We start from the raw sequence: 14,516 nt of genomic DNA on the forward strand, positions 1-14,516 counted from the left end.
CAAACAACGCGTGTGTCTTTCTCAGCCTCGCTAAGAGCCTGGGCAGGAATTCTGGCTGATGGCAGGAAGAAGGCCAACTGTTGCAGAGCAGTCATTCTGAAATGCTCTCATGAAAAGCCACCCATTAAGGATGTGGGGGTTTTTTGGGTTTTTTGTTTGTTTGTTTGTTTTTAACTTTATTTCTAAATTTACATATAAAATCCACTCTTTGGGGTCTATAGTTCTGTAGGCTTTGACAAATGCAGAATTGTGTGAACCACACCCACAGTCAAAATACAGAACAGTTCTCCCTCCAAGGACCCCTCCACAGAGTTCCTGGTGCTATTTGTTCTTAGTCACATCCTTTCTGGAACCCTTGCCCTGGTCTGACCGCTGATCTGTTCTCCATCCCTGTAGCTCTGCCTTTTCCAGAATGTCACAGGGATGGAGTCACACATCAGATCTTGTCATCAGACCTTTTGCTTCTGGGTTTTTTCCTCTCAGTGTACTGTGTTGGAGCTCCGTTCAAGTTGTTGCCCATAGCCACGGTTGTCTCCTTTTTATTGTTGAGTTAGCATTCTTGTCTATGGACGCAGCATAGTAGGTCCGTCCGTTCCACGGAGGGAACAGTTGGATTTCCTCTGGTTTTTGACAATTATGCATGCATGTGCTGTACCCATGGTGCATAGGTTTTCATTTCACTGGTGTGAAGACCCAGTGACAGGATTGCCGGATCCTATCGGAAATGCACGCGTAGCCTTGTAGGAAACTTCTGGAACCATCGTGTGGTTGCACCAACAATGTCTGAGCCTTGCCTTTCCTCCTCGTTCTCATCAGTCCTCATCGGCTGCCATCAGTTTCTTGACCTTTTTAGCCATGTCAGCAGGTGTGCACTGGCATCCTGGGATAAATTTGCATTTTTCTAACATCCACTGGTGTTGGGCATCTTTTCCTTGCCTGTCTGACACCCATATGTCTTCCTTGATGAAATGGTGCTCAAGTCTTTTGCCTATCTGTTTGTTTTTTAATTAGGTCATTTCTTTTCTTATTATTGAGTCTTACGCTAGGAAAACTTGTAAAAATACAAAATATATTTTCTGTGTCCTACACGGTCATTCTGTCTTGTGGCTGGACTGTGCTCAGGTGGAACTAAAGCAGCCATAGGAGGGTCAAAAGTTGGGTGAGTGCAGCTCTGCTCTGTAGCAAAAGCAGTGTTCATGGATGAGTATTTAATAAAAACAAGCTTTTATCGATGAGGATTTAATAATGTCATGAGTCCGATGACACTCCTAATGGGCAAGGGAAGGTACCATCCCCCCAGTACCCCAACACCACCACCAGGCTGTAGCATTAAATCCATTCCTTGAACTCAGGAAAGATTGGCAGCTCGAACGAAAGGACGGATGTAAAACTTAACGTAAACTAAATAAAAATTGATCTTGTGATTTAGCTCCCATTTAGGGTTGTCTATGCTGACTGTCCACTTTGTTAATTCATAGATAATCAAGAACCAACTAGACTTGCAGATGGCTGTATGTGTGTGTGTGTGTGTGTATATATAGAGAGAGGGGGGGAGAGAGAGATGCCTGAATATGCTAAGATAGGTGTACAGTGTCAGAAGCTCACTAGAGGCTGACCTACCTAAAATCGGTCCTAATTTTGATTTGACCTGCAAGAAACAACAAATCAGCTTCACCAAGATGGGCAACTTGTACATTCATGATGCAGACATTTGGAATGCTTGATGTAATTAAACATTACTCTATTCCGCCTTTGAGATATGTAATCTTACTATTCCGAAAGTGGTAATATACTACACGCCATAGTCTTGAGCTGCTGTCAGGTCCTCGGGGTGGGCTCGCCTCTCTGTTGACCAGTGTGCCGTGGGCGGTGTGGTTTGGCATCCCTATCTACGTGGCATCATCATCCGTGCCTCCTACTTCCCATACTCCCTCCCCTCCAGCACTTAGCACTGACTGACTGATGGGAAGGGGGTTGAGGGTGCCGTCCCTAATTCTGTATCTGCTGGGCCCCAGCGCACTTAAGAGCCAGCAGTGGGGCCATCCCTTCCTGCAGAGTCCCCCCGATGGCGGTGAGCGTGGCAAAGCCTGAATGTCTCCTAAGTCATCCTCAGCACAGAGCTTAGGAGAGTGGACTCGGCGACTCGATTTCCAGTTCTAACCGCACCATTAAATACCCCCATCACTTTGAGCCGGTCTTTTAAATTCCAGAGGCTCAGGGTCTGTATAAAATACAGACATGACATTGTCTTGTGACATAAAGCACTCCGTGTAGGTCCTGGTCAACAGAAGGAGCTCAGTGATATTAACCCTTGGGGCCATTTTTTTTTTTTTTAAGATTTATTTACTTATTTTAGAGAGCGGGAGGGGCAGAGGGAAAGAGTCCTGCAGACTCCATACTGAGCACAGAACCCGATGTGGGGCTTGATCCCACGACCCCAAGATCATGACCTGGGCCGAAATCAAGAGTCAGACGCTCAACTGACTGAGCCATCCAGGCGCCGGCCTTGGTGCCATTTTTATGCTCCTACTGGTTGCGTCTGAAGTTGTCCAACGCTCTTCTTCACCGTGATCAGATTTCATTTTGAGAGTGAACAGCTCTCGAAAAAGTCGCAGTACTTTAAAAATAGGACATGATCAGGCATCTGGAACAGAAAGCCTGGAGCAAGTGTGTTCTTATTTATTAAACTTGGAGATTTCTGTTTTTCCCCCTCTGGCCAAGGTCATTAGAAACAAAAACAAGTGTATAAAAGGTCACCTGCTTCCCTTAACTTTTCTGCAAAGGACCCTTTCTCCAGTCTTTAGTGCATTAAAACAAGTTCCATCTGGCCCGACAGGTTCCTTCTGAAGCCACAATTGAATGAATATTCAACTTCTCTTCATCTGTGACCTACTCGCCCTGGCCCTCGGAGCTGAAAATAACCTGATCATTTTTAATCAGTTTATTAAACATTAGGCAGCTTGCTGATTTACTTTTAATCACATTCTGCAGATTTCTAGGCATTTATCTGATGTTTATTATGAAAATTGCACATTTGTATTCTAGGGATTTTTTTAATAAAGAAAATAATACCGGGAAATAATCAAGGCAGATTTATGCATTAAGAACCTTCTAGAAGTATTGCAGGTGTGTGCTAAGCCAAGGGCACGTGAATTCCCTTTAACTGTTTTAAATCGGACTTTTTTCTCCCTTTTTTTTTTTTTTTTTTGATAGTCCAACTGGAAGCCCATGAGGCTTTCTTTGCCTTCTTGAGGTGGTCATAAAGTTGCATCCAATTCCCACCTGCCATCCGCACAGGAAGTAGTCTCTTGTCTCTGAAAAGCAGAGGTCAGTGGCAGCCAACCTAGGGCTGTTACAGCTCTCACTTGTGGAATAATACTGGGGGTTGCTGCCTGTGACCATTGAAAAAATTATCTTACAGGGGTTGCTGGGTGACTCAGTCGGTTAGCCGTCTGCCTTCAGCTCAGGTTTATAATCCTGGGGTCATGGGATCGAGGACCGCATCGGGCTCCTAGCTTATCGGGGAGCCTGCTTCTCCCTCTCCCTCTGCCTGCCACTCTGTCTACTTGTTCTCTTTCTCTCTTTCTCTCTCTGTCAAATAAATAAATTATCAACAGCATCTTACAGGGGCTCCTGAGTGGCTCAGTGGGTTAAGCTGCCGCCTTCGGCTCAGGTCATGATATCAGGGTCCTGGGATCGAGTCCCACATTGGGCTCTCTGCTCAGCAGGGAGCCTGCTTCCCTCTCTTTCTCTCTCTGCCTGCCTCTCTGTCCACTTGTGATCTCTCTCTGTCAAATAAATAAATAAAATCTTTTAAAAAAATTGTCTTACACAGTAAGTCTTGGGATATCAGACAGTCAGTGTTTTTCTCTTATATCAAAGGGGGTATACTGGGCAGTGGAAGAAATACTAGGAGGAAATTATATTGAGCACCTTTGAATTTGAAGTTTGTAAGCTTCTCTCTCTCTCTCTCTCTCTCTCTCTCTCTCTCAAATATGGAGCAAGTCAAGAAATTTCAGAAGACGTGACCCTCGATCACATACATCCTTTTTCAGGTCCCCCCATCGTTATGGTCCCTTTAGCAGTGATGACCATGGTCTCCACCGCCACCCCCAGCCCACCCGCACTCCGTGAATCCAGGGAGGGGAAACGGAGGGACCACAGAGTTCCAGGACTGCCGCCCACTGCCACGTCCCCGTGGTCTTCTCCGAACAGGCCCCTTCCTCTCTCCCGCTCCAACACACCCGCTGTTTTCTCTCCCCCAGGTGGAATACGTGATCAAGTGTGACATGTCCGCGCTGCAGAAAATTCTCTATCGCCACATGCAAGCCAAAGGGATCCTCCTCACGGATGGTTCGGAGAAAGATAAGAAGGTACGTTTCGGAAGATGATGCAAGGCAGCGTGGGGTGTGTCTGTCTTCCCTGGGCCCTGGGCCGTGACGTCGGATCCTCCCAGGAAGTGTCCCTGCTCCTGCTGATCTACTCAACCGTATTTCTGGGCCTTTTCCGTAGCTGCTGTAGCTGCCAAAGGAAACCTCATAACCTCCTCATCGCTAACTGCATCGGGGCAGGAGTAGTGGAGTACATCCATATCACCAAAATAGCTTTTATCTCTGCTCATGTCAATTCTACAGGGAATATATTCCCCTTAAATGTCGGCAGGGGGCACCTTAGAAGGTGTTAAAATCCCGTGTCCCTCCCTGGGCATCTATCTGTTCCAGGCTTCTGTCTTCCCAGAATCCTGGGGAACAGTCGATCATGTCACCAAGCCATCAACTCAGTGTGGCTCCCTCCTGTAGCACAAGTTAGTCACGAGAAAGATGTTGTATCTGTCACTGAGAAACTTTTATAGCACAGGACCTCCAGATCCCCACAGGCGTAGGTTACTGAGAAGACCTCTGGCCCTTTCGTAAACGCCTCCTGTTTAAGAAATGGGGGGTATCCGGTCAATTAACGATTTGTTCTGTGTTTGCTCTCCCCGCTTGTCCTCAGGGGAAGGGAGGTGCCAAGACCCTCATGAACACCATCATGCAGTTGAGAAAAATCTGCAATCACCCCTATATGTTCCAGCACATCGAGGTAAGTCCACGTTCTCCACTGCGCTCCTGATCCCAGCTGCCCTGTTCCTAGTCACGCCACTTTTTTAAAAAGGAGAAAAGAAAGAGGGTCGAGTTGGCTGTGGACGCTGGAAGGATGTGTTCTGAAGCTCGACAAGGAGAATCGACCCACGTGAACGTTCCGGTTCCCCGTCCTCCCTGGCACCGAGCGCTGAAGCGTCTGGAATTTTAGAACCAACAGTTCGAAGCATCGAGAAGACACTGCAAGCTCGGGCTCGTCCCGTGGGCTGGGGACAGGATGTGAATGGCCTCGTTACGGTAGGAGCTGTGAAACGGGAGGAAGGAGGCTATGAAAAATACTGAGGTGACATGTTTGTACCCACTGGAGAGGAAGATGCCCTCGAAGTATTTTCTTTGTAACAGACGCTGCCTGTGGTTCGGCTCCGTAGATCGGCCTTTCTCCTTTCTGGCTTCCATCCCGACATAACGGCTTTTATCCTGACACTCGGGTCCTCACAAAGCTATTTTTAGGGGCAAGCACATTTTCTGGCCTGTTCACGGCATGTAAATAACTTTCCGAAATGGACAGGACTTCAGCCCCATGGGAGCCGTTGACCCGAGCAGGAGGGAAGAGGAGCCACACCAGAGGCCCCACTGTTGCGTGTAGCGGCCGAGACATGGGGTCGTGGTGGGGCCTCCTGGCCACGGCGTGCAAGCGAGCCCTCCGGCGCCTGCCCTGGTTCAATACAAGGGACATAAAAGAAAGTTCCGGGAACTCAGAATTGTAATAATTACAGTATAAAAATCAAGTTGAAACACACCTGCCTTTGAAATAGTCTTGACTTCGACAGTTTTTTTTCCCCTCCCTTATTTTGGGCCATCACGCTTGTCAGATGAGTATTTCACGGCATGCCTGCTCTGGGGACCCGTCCCAGCCTGAGCTGGCTGTTGCCGCCACATCCAGAGGGCAGGGTGTCTATAGGCGGGCAAGCTCTACACCCAAGTCCGTGGACAACAGCAGCAGGACCAGCGACGAAAATAAAATCCCACGGAAAGTCACGGCTGTTGAAACACTCGGGTGAAGAGAATCCCACGTACAACAAGGAGGCTGTGTCCCTGGGCCACTTTGTAACCATGACCTGGTGAAAATCTCTTCGCATCTCCAAACTTCCGTGCACTTGTCCCGTCATCACGTGCTGATAGCCTATGGGACTGGCAGAGGCAGAACTTTAACAAAAATATATAAATTACAGAGGAAGCATCTTAAAAATTGATAACCTATATCAAAGGTATCGAGAATTAGTAGGTATCGATACCAGAATCTCATAGAGACGTCACGGTCAGTTCACACATCAGACAGTGATTAAGCATCTACTGACCCAGGGCTGAGCCAGGCAGGTGGCGGGGGGGTGGGGATCCAGAAAGAACTGAACTATCTGTCCCCTAGGAGTTTAGAATCTAGACTAGAGAGAGGGCCTAACAGAAGCAAATGAGGATTCAGACGATAGAAGGTATCGATGAATTAGTAGCAGCTCTGTATTGGTCTGTGGCTCATGGGAGCCAAAAAAAAAAAAAAAAGTCAAATGATGAAAGTGACCAGCGTCAGGGCAGGTGAACCCGTCCCATCCCCTTCTTCCCCGAAAACAATTTTGAGATACTTATTCTGATTCATAGAAGGGTTTGAGGACTTTAAAGTTAGGAAAATTAAGTGTCAGTCTTACTTCATTTTGGTTGTCATGCAAAGAATTAGCCTTTGAAACGTGCTAGACCGTGTCAGAAGGGGGATGAAGCCTTCCGTCCTCAGGCTTCTGTCTGGAGAACCCGGGGAGCCGGGGAGCTGAGCCTAAGTAACCTGCCCTCCATTCCTTGCATATTTCCATTCTAAATAGCCATCAGTAGAGAGACGGACTGATTTGCAACTTGTTTTGAACATAAAAACTTTCGGAAGCATATTCCTAGCCATGAGACCCAGAGTCTTTGGCACACGTGGCCCAGCTCTGGCTCAGGGCTGGTGTGTGCATTTTGCCTCTGTCTTTGTATGCTTTGCACGTCACCTCTGTTCACAGGAAATCGGCCCAGAAGCCCCCTTTCCCTGCTGGGCTCACTGTTCCCCTGGGGACCTTCAAACCAGAAAATGAAGACATTTTTTTATAAAAGGGTGCCGATCCCTGGGACGCCTGGGGGGCTCAGTCAGTTAATCGTCTGCCTTCGACCCAAGTGCTGATCTCGGGGTCCTGGGATAGAGCCCCACATCTGGCTCCCTGCTCGGTGGGGAGCCTGCTTCTCTCTCATCCCTGCCTGTGGCCCCCCCTGCTTGTGCTCTCTTTCCCTCTCTTTCTCAAATAAATAAGTAAAATCTTTAAAAAAACAAACAACAACAACAACAAAAATGATGCTAATCCCTAAACTTATCACCGTGCACAGACATGTACCACTCTCGGGTTTTTATAGTCCTGCTTAGGCGGTAAGGATGGATCCCAAAAATGTAGCAAGGTGTGGCTACAGGTGAAGAGGGAGGGCATGGCTCTTGGAGTCAGAGTGGGGTTTCTGGCCGTTGTCCGTCGGTGGTGACTTTCAGAGCCCACCGTAAACGATGGGCAGTAAGCAGACGTGAGAGGAAAGCTCAAAGGGGAAGAGAGCTGGTCCCCTGGGAGGAGAAGCTTTGCTGCTGAGGGAAGGAGAGGAAGCAGAGGAGGGAGACAGCAGGCGGCCAGTGTGAAGGCGTGACATGCTTCCCTTCCCCACAGATGGTCGCCTGTTCCCTCCAGTCAGCCTGGATTTTCAGTTCTTTATTTCTTCTACAGGATCAGTGAGGAAGGAATTACATGATTCAGGAGTTTAAATTCAATTGGAAATTCTAAAATTCTCATTTTAAATTTCAAGTTCTGTGTTTTGAAGACGGGGGCCCGGCCACCTGAGGGAGCGGCCGGTGTGTCCACTGAGGGCCGTATGTGTAACAGAGAAAAGCATAGTGTGGAGGGTTGTCGGGATTTCTCGAAATTCAGAGTTAGAATATAGTATACAGTCACCGTGACTTGTCCTGTTAAATATTTTTGCAGTGTATTTCCGTGTCCGTCTGAATCCTCATTTGCTTCTGTTAGGCCCTCTCTCTAGTCTAGACTCTAAACTCCTAGGGGACAGATAGTTCAGTTCTTTCTGGATCCCCCCCCCCCACCTGCCTGGCTCAGCCCTGGGTCAGTAGATTCTTAATCACTGTCTGATGTGTGAACTGACCGTGACGTCTCTATGAGATTCTGGAGACTTATGGGACCTCCAGGACATGTTTATGTCTGCATTCAAAGTCTGCCTTCAAAGACCTTGAGTTTCTGGTTCATCATCTAAGGAGTATTTTCATACTTACTGATTATTTTATTTAACTATTCTCTAGAAATAAATGGGATGACCTCACCAAAAGAATAATTATTAAATTAATAATTTTACATATCTGGGTGGGGTTTTTTTTTAATCATTTTTTTTCTCCTCTCTCTTTTAAAGGAATCCTTTGCTGAACACCTGGGCTATTCCAATGGGGTCATCAATGGGTAAATGTTAAAATTTATCTTTCTTCCAAAAAACGGTTTGTAGGTCATCCCGAAACTTTTCACACCCCAGTGTTTCCTATCACACACTGCCAGCCTTCTGCGCCCACCGCTCACCTCAGCATCAGAGCTGCTAACCGAAGTGGTATTAGCCCTCTCTGGCATTAACTTCTGCATGCTTTGATCAAGTCACTATTCAAAGAACATGGATCTCATTTAATAGAATTAATAGTAACCTCGTGTCCTAAAAACGCGCTGGAAACTTGGAAGAGTTGTACTCACAACCAGTAGTGTAGCTTGGGCCAAAAGTCCATGGATCGTACTGAATTTCAAGTCGATACTTAACAGGTGCGCGGTTGGGAGGAAAGGTCTTATCCACCCTTCAGATGTGTGACTTTACGTTCATCAAAGTATGGTCCGTACAGGAAGTGGGTTTTTTTGTGAGCAGTGGCCATCCTTACAACAACAACGGAAAAGATGCTTGTATTCACAGAAAGTCTCTGTTTTGTACCCGGGACATTGATTATTAGGATGTGGGGGCCACACTTGGATCCCAAGGGCAGACAGTGTCACTGGGCTAAGAACTAGGACTGGGACCCACCTAGAACCAGAGCCATGAGGCTGTCCTGCTCCTGCTCACTTCCCTCTCTTCCGGGTCCCGTGGCCACGCCTGGTGCTGTGAGATGGGCCAGGGTTGCAGAGTAGCACTACAGCCCCGGAGCAGGGGACAGAGGTGGGGAAGATGCACGTGAGAATGTGTCCGTTAGAGACGGCGCACGCTACCAGCAGTTGCTGATGAGCCGTTGTGGTGGTGTCGAGTGAGTGCGCTGATGAGTTCTGCCAGCCATAGCCACCCGACAATTAAGTTTTAATAATTTATCACATCCCTGTTGACAAAAGAGAGGAGTTTATTATGAAGGAGCAAAGGCCCTGCTTTAGCTCCTTGACACTCTGAGAGCAGGTACCACCCCCACCATCCCCTTTGTGATCTGAATTTCTGCATAACCCAGACCTCATGTCCCCTCCCCAGTCCATTTGTACAGTGTACATGGTGACATATAGAGGTGGCAGATCTCACCACTGCCCTGTTTCAGACCCTTCAGGGGCTTTCTGTTGCACTTAAAGCTAACACACTCAGTGTGGCTTAAAGAGTTGCCTGGCTTCTGTCTCCCCCCAGCCCGCACACCCACTGGCCCTCTGGCCCATCTCCAGAATTCCCCTGTTGCTTATGTTCAGTTCCTCCGACTCCCCAGCCTCTTTTATGCGACGGGGCCTTTGCACATACTCTCCCCACTTCCTGGAATCTCCTCCTCTTCCAAGCCCGCATGCTTTAGCCAGCTGTCTTGTTCATTGTTTGAGGTTTTTGCTCAATTGTTCTCTCTTCATCAAGGTCACCTGCATCAAGGGCTGGGAAATTTTTTTCCCTAAAGGGCCAGATCTCAAATATTTTTGCCTTTGTGGGTCAAAAGGTCTGTGGCCCAGCTTTGCCATTGCGTGGCATGAAAGCCACCACGTAGACAAAACAGAAATGAGTGAGCCTGGCTACGCGCCAGTCAAACTCTATTTACGAAAACAGGCAGCGGGCCAGGCCCTAAATTTGCCAAACCCTGCTCTGATTTAAAGATGTCCTGTGTTGCTATGAGTCGTCTCATGGCAACTTGTTATTTTTCTCTTTAGTGCTCATCACAATTTGCAATTAGCCGTTTGGAAGGCAGGGGTTCTGTTTTCCCATCCCTATACACGTGCCTGGAATTGTGCCCAGCAGGTTGTAGTAGATGCTCAAGAAATATTTGGACACATCTTAAGTGCCCTAAATTAGTAACTTTACGGGCTTACCAAGTAGCAATTTAAGGAAATATAACAGATTCGCGACTATGTGTGTGCATAAGAGAGAAAGAGAGAGACAGAGAGTGAAAGTATTAGGAACATGAAAGGATTTCCTTCTCTTTGCAGAATCAGTCCCCATACGTAGCATCTGGAACGTACTCTTTGTGGGTTTTGTAGAGAAGTGTTTCCTTCCATGCCCTGTCCCCATCGCTCTGGGGTGGATATCCACACATTCATTCAGGCTCTCCTGGATCCTTGGAGAAGACAGCAGTAACACCGTCTTCTGGTTTTGCCTTTTTGGGTTCAGGGCCGAGCTGTATCGGGCCTCAGGAAAGTTTGAGCTGCTTGATCGTATTCTGCCAAAACTGAGAGCAACTAATCACCGCGTGCTGCTTTTCTGCCAGATGACGTCCCTCATGACCATCATGGAGGATTACTTTGCTTTTCGGAACTTCCTGTACCTTCGCCTTGATGGTGAGTCCCAAAGGGATCAGGCTGGGAAGGCAGGCCATGGGGCGTGCAGGGGGAGGGGGTGTGTGTGTGAGGGGGCCCTTAGGTCCAGTTGTTGGAGAGTTAACTAGCAGGGTGAGGGGCAGCTTTGCCAGATAGCGTTTTTTATATCCTCCAGCTTAAAATAAGCCGACATCACTGGCACAGCTGTTTGCCTCCCCCTCCCCCCAACCCCGACAAGCCAGCACAAGTGGACTCAGAGGCACTGATAAGTGCCACGATTAAACTCAAAGAAACTAAGTTAAAATTTAAAAGCCCTCTCTGCTCTTGGGATGGTGGGTTAGCTACGCGCCCTCCCGAATGTTCTGATGAGCCCTGAGCTTTTTCTGTTGAGGCTTATTTTAAAGGGATGAAGGCTGTGTCTCCTCTCTTTGGTAACACTGTAATCATTCATTTAGGATGATACTGAATTATAGCTAAAGCTTCTTTCTTCTCCTAAGTAGAACATATCTCCATGCTGCATTAAGAGATAGGGCCCCATTGTGTCCTGGATTTTATACAACTATGTGAAGTAGTTGCTTGATTTGCCTGGTATTTCACTTTTTGGAAAATCAGTAAGAAAATATGAATGGGGGGGGGCGCTCCGTTGGTTCAGCCTCTGCCTTTGGCTCAGGTCATGATCACGAAGTTCCAGGATCGAGCCCCACATCGGGCTCCCTGCTCAGCGGGGAGCCGGCTTCTCCCTCTCCCTCTGCTGCTCCTCTGCTCTCCCTCTCTCTCTCAAGTGAATAAGATTATATAAAAAAAAAAAAAAAAAAAAAAGAGTGGAAGGAAACATGTATTTAGAGATATTTATTTCCAAAAGTACTATATGATTTTGATACCAACCCTAATATTTTTGAGGCTGAAAGATACCAAATTCCCCATGTTGTGGCAAGGGGATAATACTTTCAAAGAGCAGTGCATGGGAATAAGAGCAGGTTTACAGCCAGGACCCTATGGAGTCCCTTGCACACAGAACAGTAATGGTGTTACTACTGTCTGGTTTTGTCTGATGCAGTCTTCAAGTTATGGCTATGTGGGAAATTTAAAAGTTTATGTTCCTTTAAAAGGTTTTGTTTTAGGAGCCCGAGTGGCTCAGTCGGTGAAGCCTCTGACTCCTGATCTAAGCTCGGGTCTTGATCTCAGGGCCATGAGTTTGAGCCCCTTGTTTGGCTTTGCACTGGGCATGGACCCTCCTTTAAAAAAAAAAAAAAAAATGAAAACTAAAAACAAAACCAAAAATAAATAAATAAAAGGTTTTGTTTTATGTTCAGTCCAACATTCTGTCCCGCTGGTTGCCATGAATTAGATAGAACTGGACACACACCAACCTCAGACTTGCCCTCCTGTCTCTTTTATTTTTATTTTTAATATTTATATTTATATATATTTTTATATATTTAACTATATATTTAATATTATTTAATTTGTAGATATATTATGTAATATATAAATATATTACTTAATTATATATATTTATATGTATTTATATTTATGTATTTTTTATATTTTTATTTTTTTATATTTTATCTTTTAAATGAATTCTCTTTATGGCATGGGGGTATGGCTACCTCCTAGGGTATTACTAATTTTTGAACTAATTATGCCTCAGATGGACTTGATTTTGAAAAAGCTTTTTACCTCTCCCCTCCGAAGTCACTGCAGACAGACTCACGGCCGAGTCAATGCTCCTTCTTGATATCGTGACACAGTTCTGCCGTCCGCAGTCTGTCTCTTTTGGCCAATCTCCCGCACTGCGTCTCGTCCTTTGTCCTTCGACCTGATTCTCCCATCCCTTCTCCAGGAGGGGCAAGGTCAGCACCCCTCCGGAGGGCAAGCCCGCCTTCCCAGCTGCCCAGGGGAGGGGCATCCTGGCGCCCCGCTTAGCTGCTGTTTCACTGTGTGGCTTTTCAAATGTAGCCTCTCCGCTCTTGGAGGATTGCAGCCTTGGAGTATTCGAGTCTGGGAAGCTGGCAGGAAGTGCTTTCCTTGAAACAAATCTCTTGTTCTCCTGCCAGCTTGAGAGAGTGTCCTTCACAGGTCGCCGTTGCTGGCGGACTGTCTCCATTATTCACTCATAATAATTGTCATAAAAGGTAACGTTGGTGGGATGCCTGCTGCATGTGGGCTACCGAGCAGGGCGCTTCATGTGCGTTACTGATCTAATGTTCTCAGCAAACAAGCTGCGTCTGCCCCTTTTACCAAGGTATGAATAGGATTCCCCATTTCAGAGATGGGAAAACAAAGGCTTAGAGACACGCGTAAGTTAGAGACACGCGCAAACTTACGCATGACGCAAGCGGCGAAGCCAGGTTCTAACCTCGATCTCTCGGATGCCAGCGTAGTTCAGACTGAGTTTCAGCAGAGCAGGGAGCTACGTCCCCTCTCCGGCCATGCAGGCTGCTGTCCTGGTGGCAGCATTTCAAGAATGATTTCGAGCTTACTCAGCATTTTTAAAATTGATGAATTGAAACGAGGTACAAGCTGACTGGAACCGCTGTGTCCCTGTCATCAGGGCCCTCACTGTTAGGCGGGAGGAGACAACAGGTAGACGAGCTTCGTAACAAAATGTTACCGGTGGGGAACACAGTACAGGCTCTGCCCACAAGAAACAGCAGCCCTTTGTGGAGGCGCCTGAGAGAACCGCCGGGCAACCCCTCGGTCTCCACGCTCACACACGTGCCCCAGCCTCCAACCACCTGCCTCTTCCCCCGTTTGCTAAAATGACTTCAGATTTCCGTGGCTGAATTTGACGTCTCAGATTTTTGACCTCATGGTGGGGGAAAAAAAATCACTCAATGACAGCTAAACGGATTCTTCCCCCCCTGCAAAGATGATGGTTGTGTGAACAGATTTGGCCGCACCGTCCCGTTATAGTCTTTGTTTTCCCTGGAAAAGATTTTTGAGGGAGACCAAGTGGTGCAGCTACATCCCAGAAGACAAAATTTCCCAAAGCAGCTGAAACTAAGTTAAAATTAGTAATCATGAAAGCCTGGCAGCATGTTCCTTCTGGCACATTCTGCAACTTTCAGCACAATCGCACTTGCTATTAGTTGTGTTCTTGGTTACGTTCTACCTCAGAAGTCTAACGGAGCGTGGAACTGACGCTCCTACTGAGCGTGCGAGGTCAAGTGCCGCGTACCAGGAGCATTTATTTGCTCTGGGGGTAAACCGACAGCGCTTTGAGTCGCCCTGAGGCGCTCTCCCCAAGATTGCTGACGATGAGCAAAGATCCTGACTTGGGGAACCTGTGACTGATGGGATTGGTAACCCAGCAAACTGTGAACCTCGTCGTTAGAAGGGTCTTCGTTTTTTGCATGAAAAGTAATTTAATCATAGATTTTTTCATCACATTCCCAGCTACTTAGCATGAATTCGTACCAGACACACGGTTGGTCTCTGCTTGAGTTATGGGGCGGAGGAGGACCCCAAAACTCCTTTGACCAAGTCCTTTTGGTGTTTCTTTTGCTTTCCAGTGCTTTATTTTGCCTTTAGGGTTATTTTCATCCCCAGGAGGCATATCCCCGAGCCCCTTTAGTTTATAGCTTAATCCATGTGGCCAGTAGCCAATTGGTTTTCAGTGTATTTAAAACCAAACTTG

The 14,516-nt window shown here is 47.1% G+C and overlaps 1 protein-coding gene across 8 annotated transcripts in view; it reads left to right on the forward strand.

Annotated features, from left to right (window-relative positions):
- SMARCA2 (SWI/SNF related, matrix associated, actin dependent regulator of chromatin, subfamily a, member 2) overlaps positions 1 to 14,516 on the forward strand; it is a 179,595-nt gene that overhangs the window by 72,557 nt on the left and 92,522 nt on the right. For all 8 annotated transcript variants that reach the window (XM_059411931.1, XM_059411934.1, XM_059411932.1 and 5 more), the window contains exons 20-23: positions 4,266 to 4,373; positions 4,993 to 5,079; positions 8,553 to 8,599; positions 10,731 to 10,897. In XM_059411931.1, the coding sequence (XP_059267914.1) occupies positions 4,266 to 4,373; positions 4,993 to 5,079; positions 8,553 to 8,599; positions 10,731 to 10,897 (409 nt within the window). The remainder of the gene's footprint in view (positions 1 to 4,265; positions 4,374 to 4,992; positions 5,080 to 8,552; positions 8,600 to 10,730; positions 10,898 to 14,516) is intronic.

The sequence above is a fragment of the Mustela nigripes genome, chromosome 9, assembly GCF_022355385.1.
Source record: "Mustela nigripes isolate SB6536 chromosome 9, MUSNIG.SB6536, whole genome shotgun sequence".
Classification (NCBI taxonomy): domain Eukaryota; kingdom Metazoa; phylum Chordata; class Mammalia; order Carnivora; family Mustelidae; genus Mustela; species Mustela nigripes.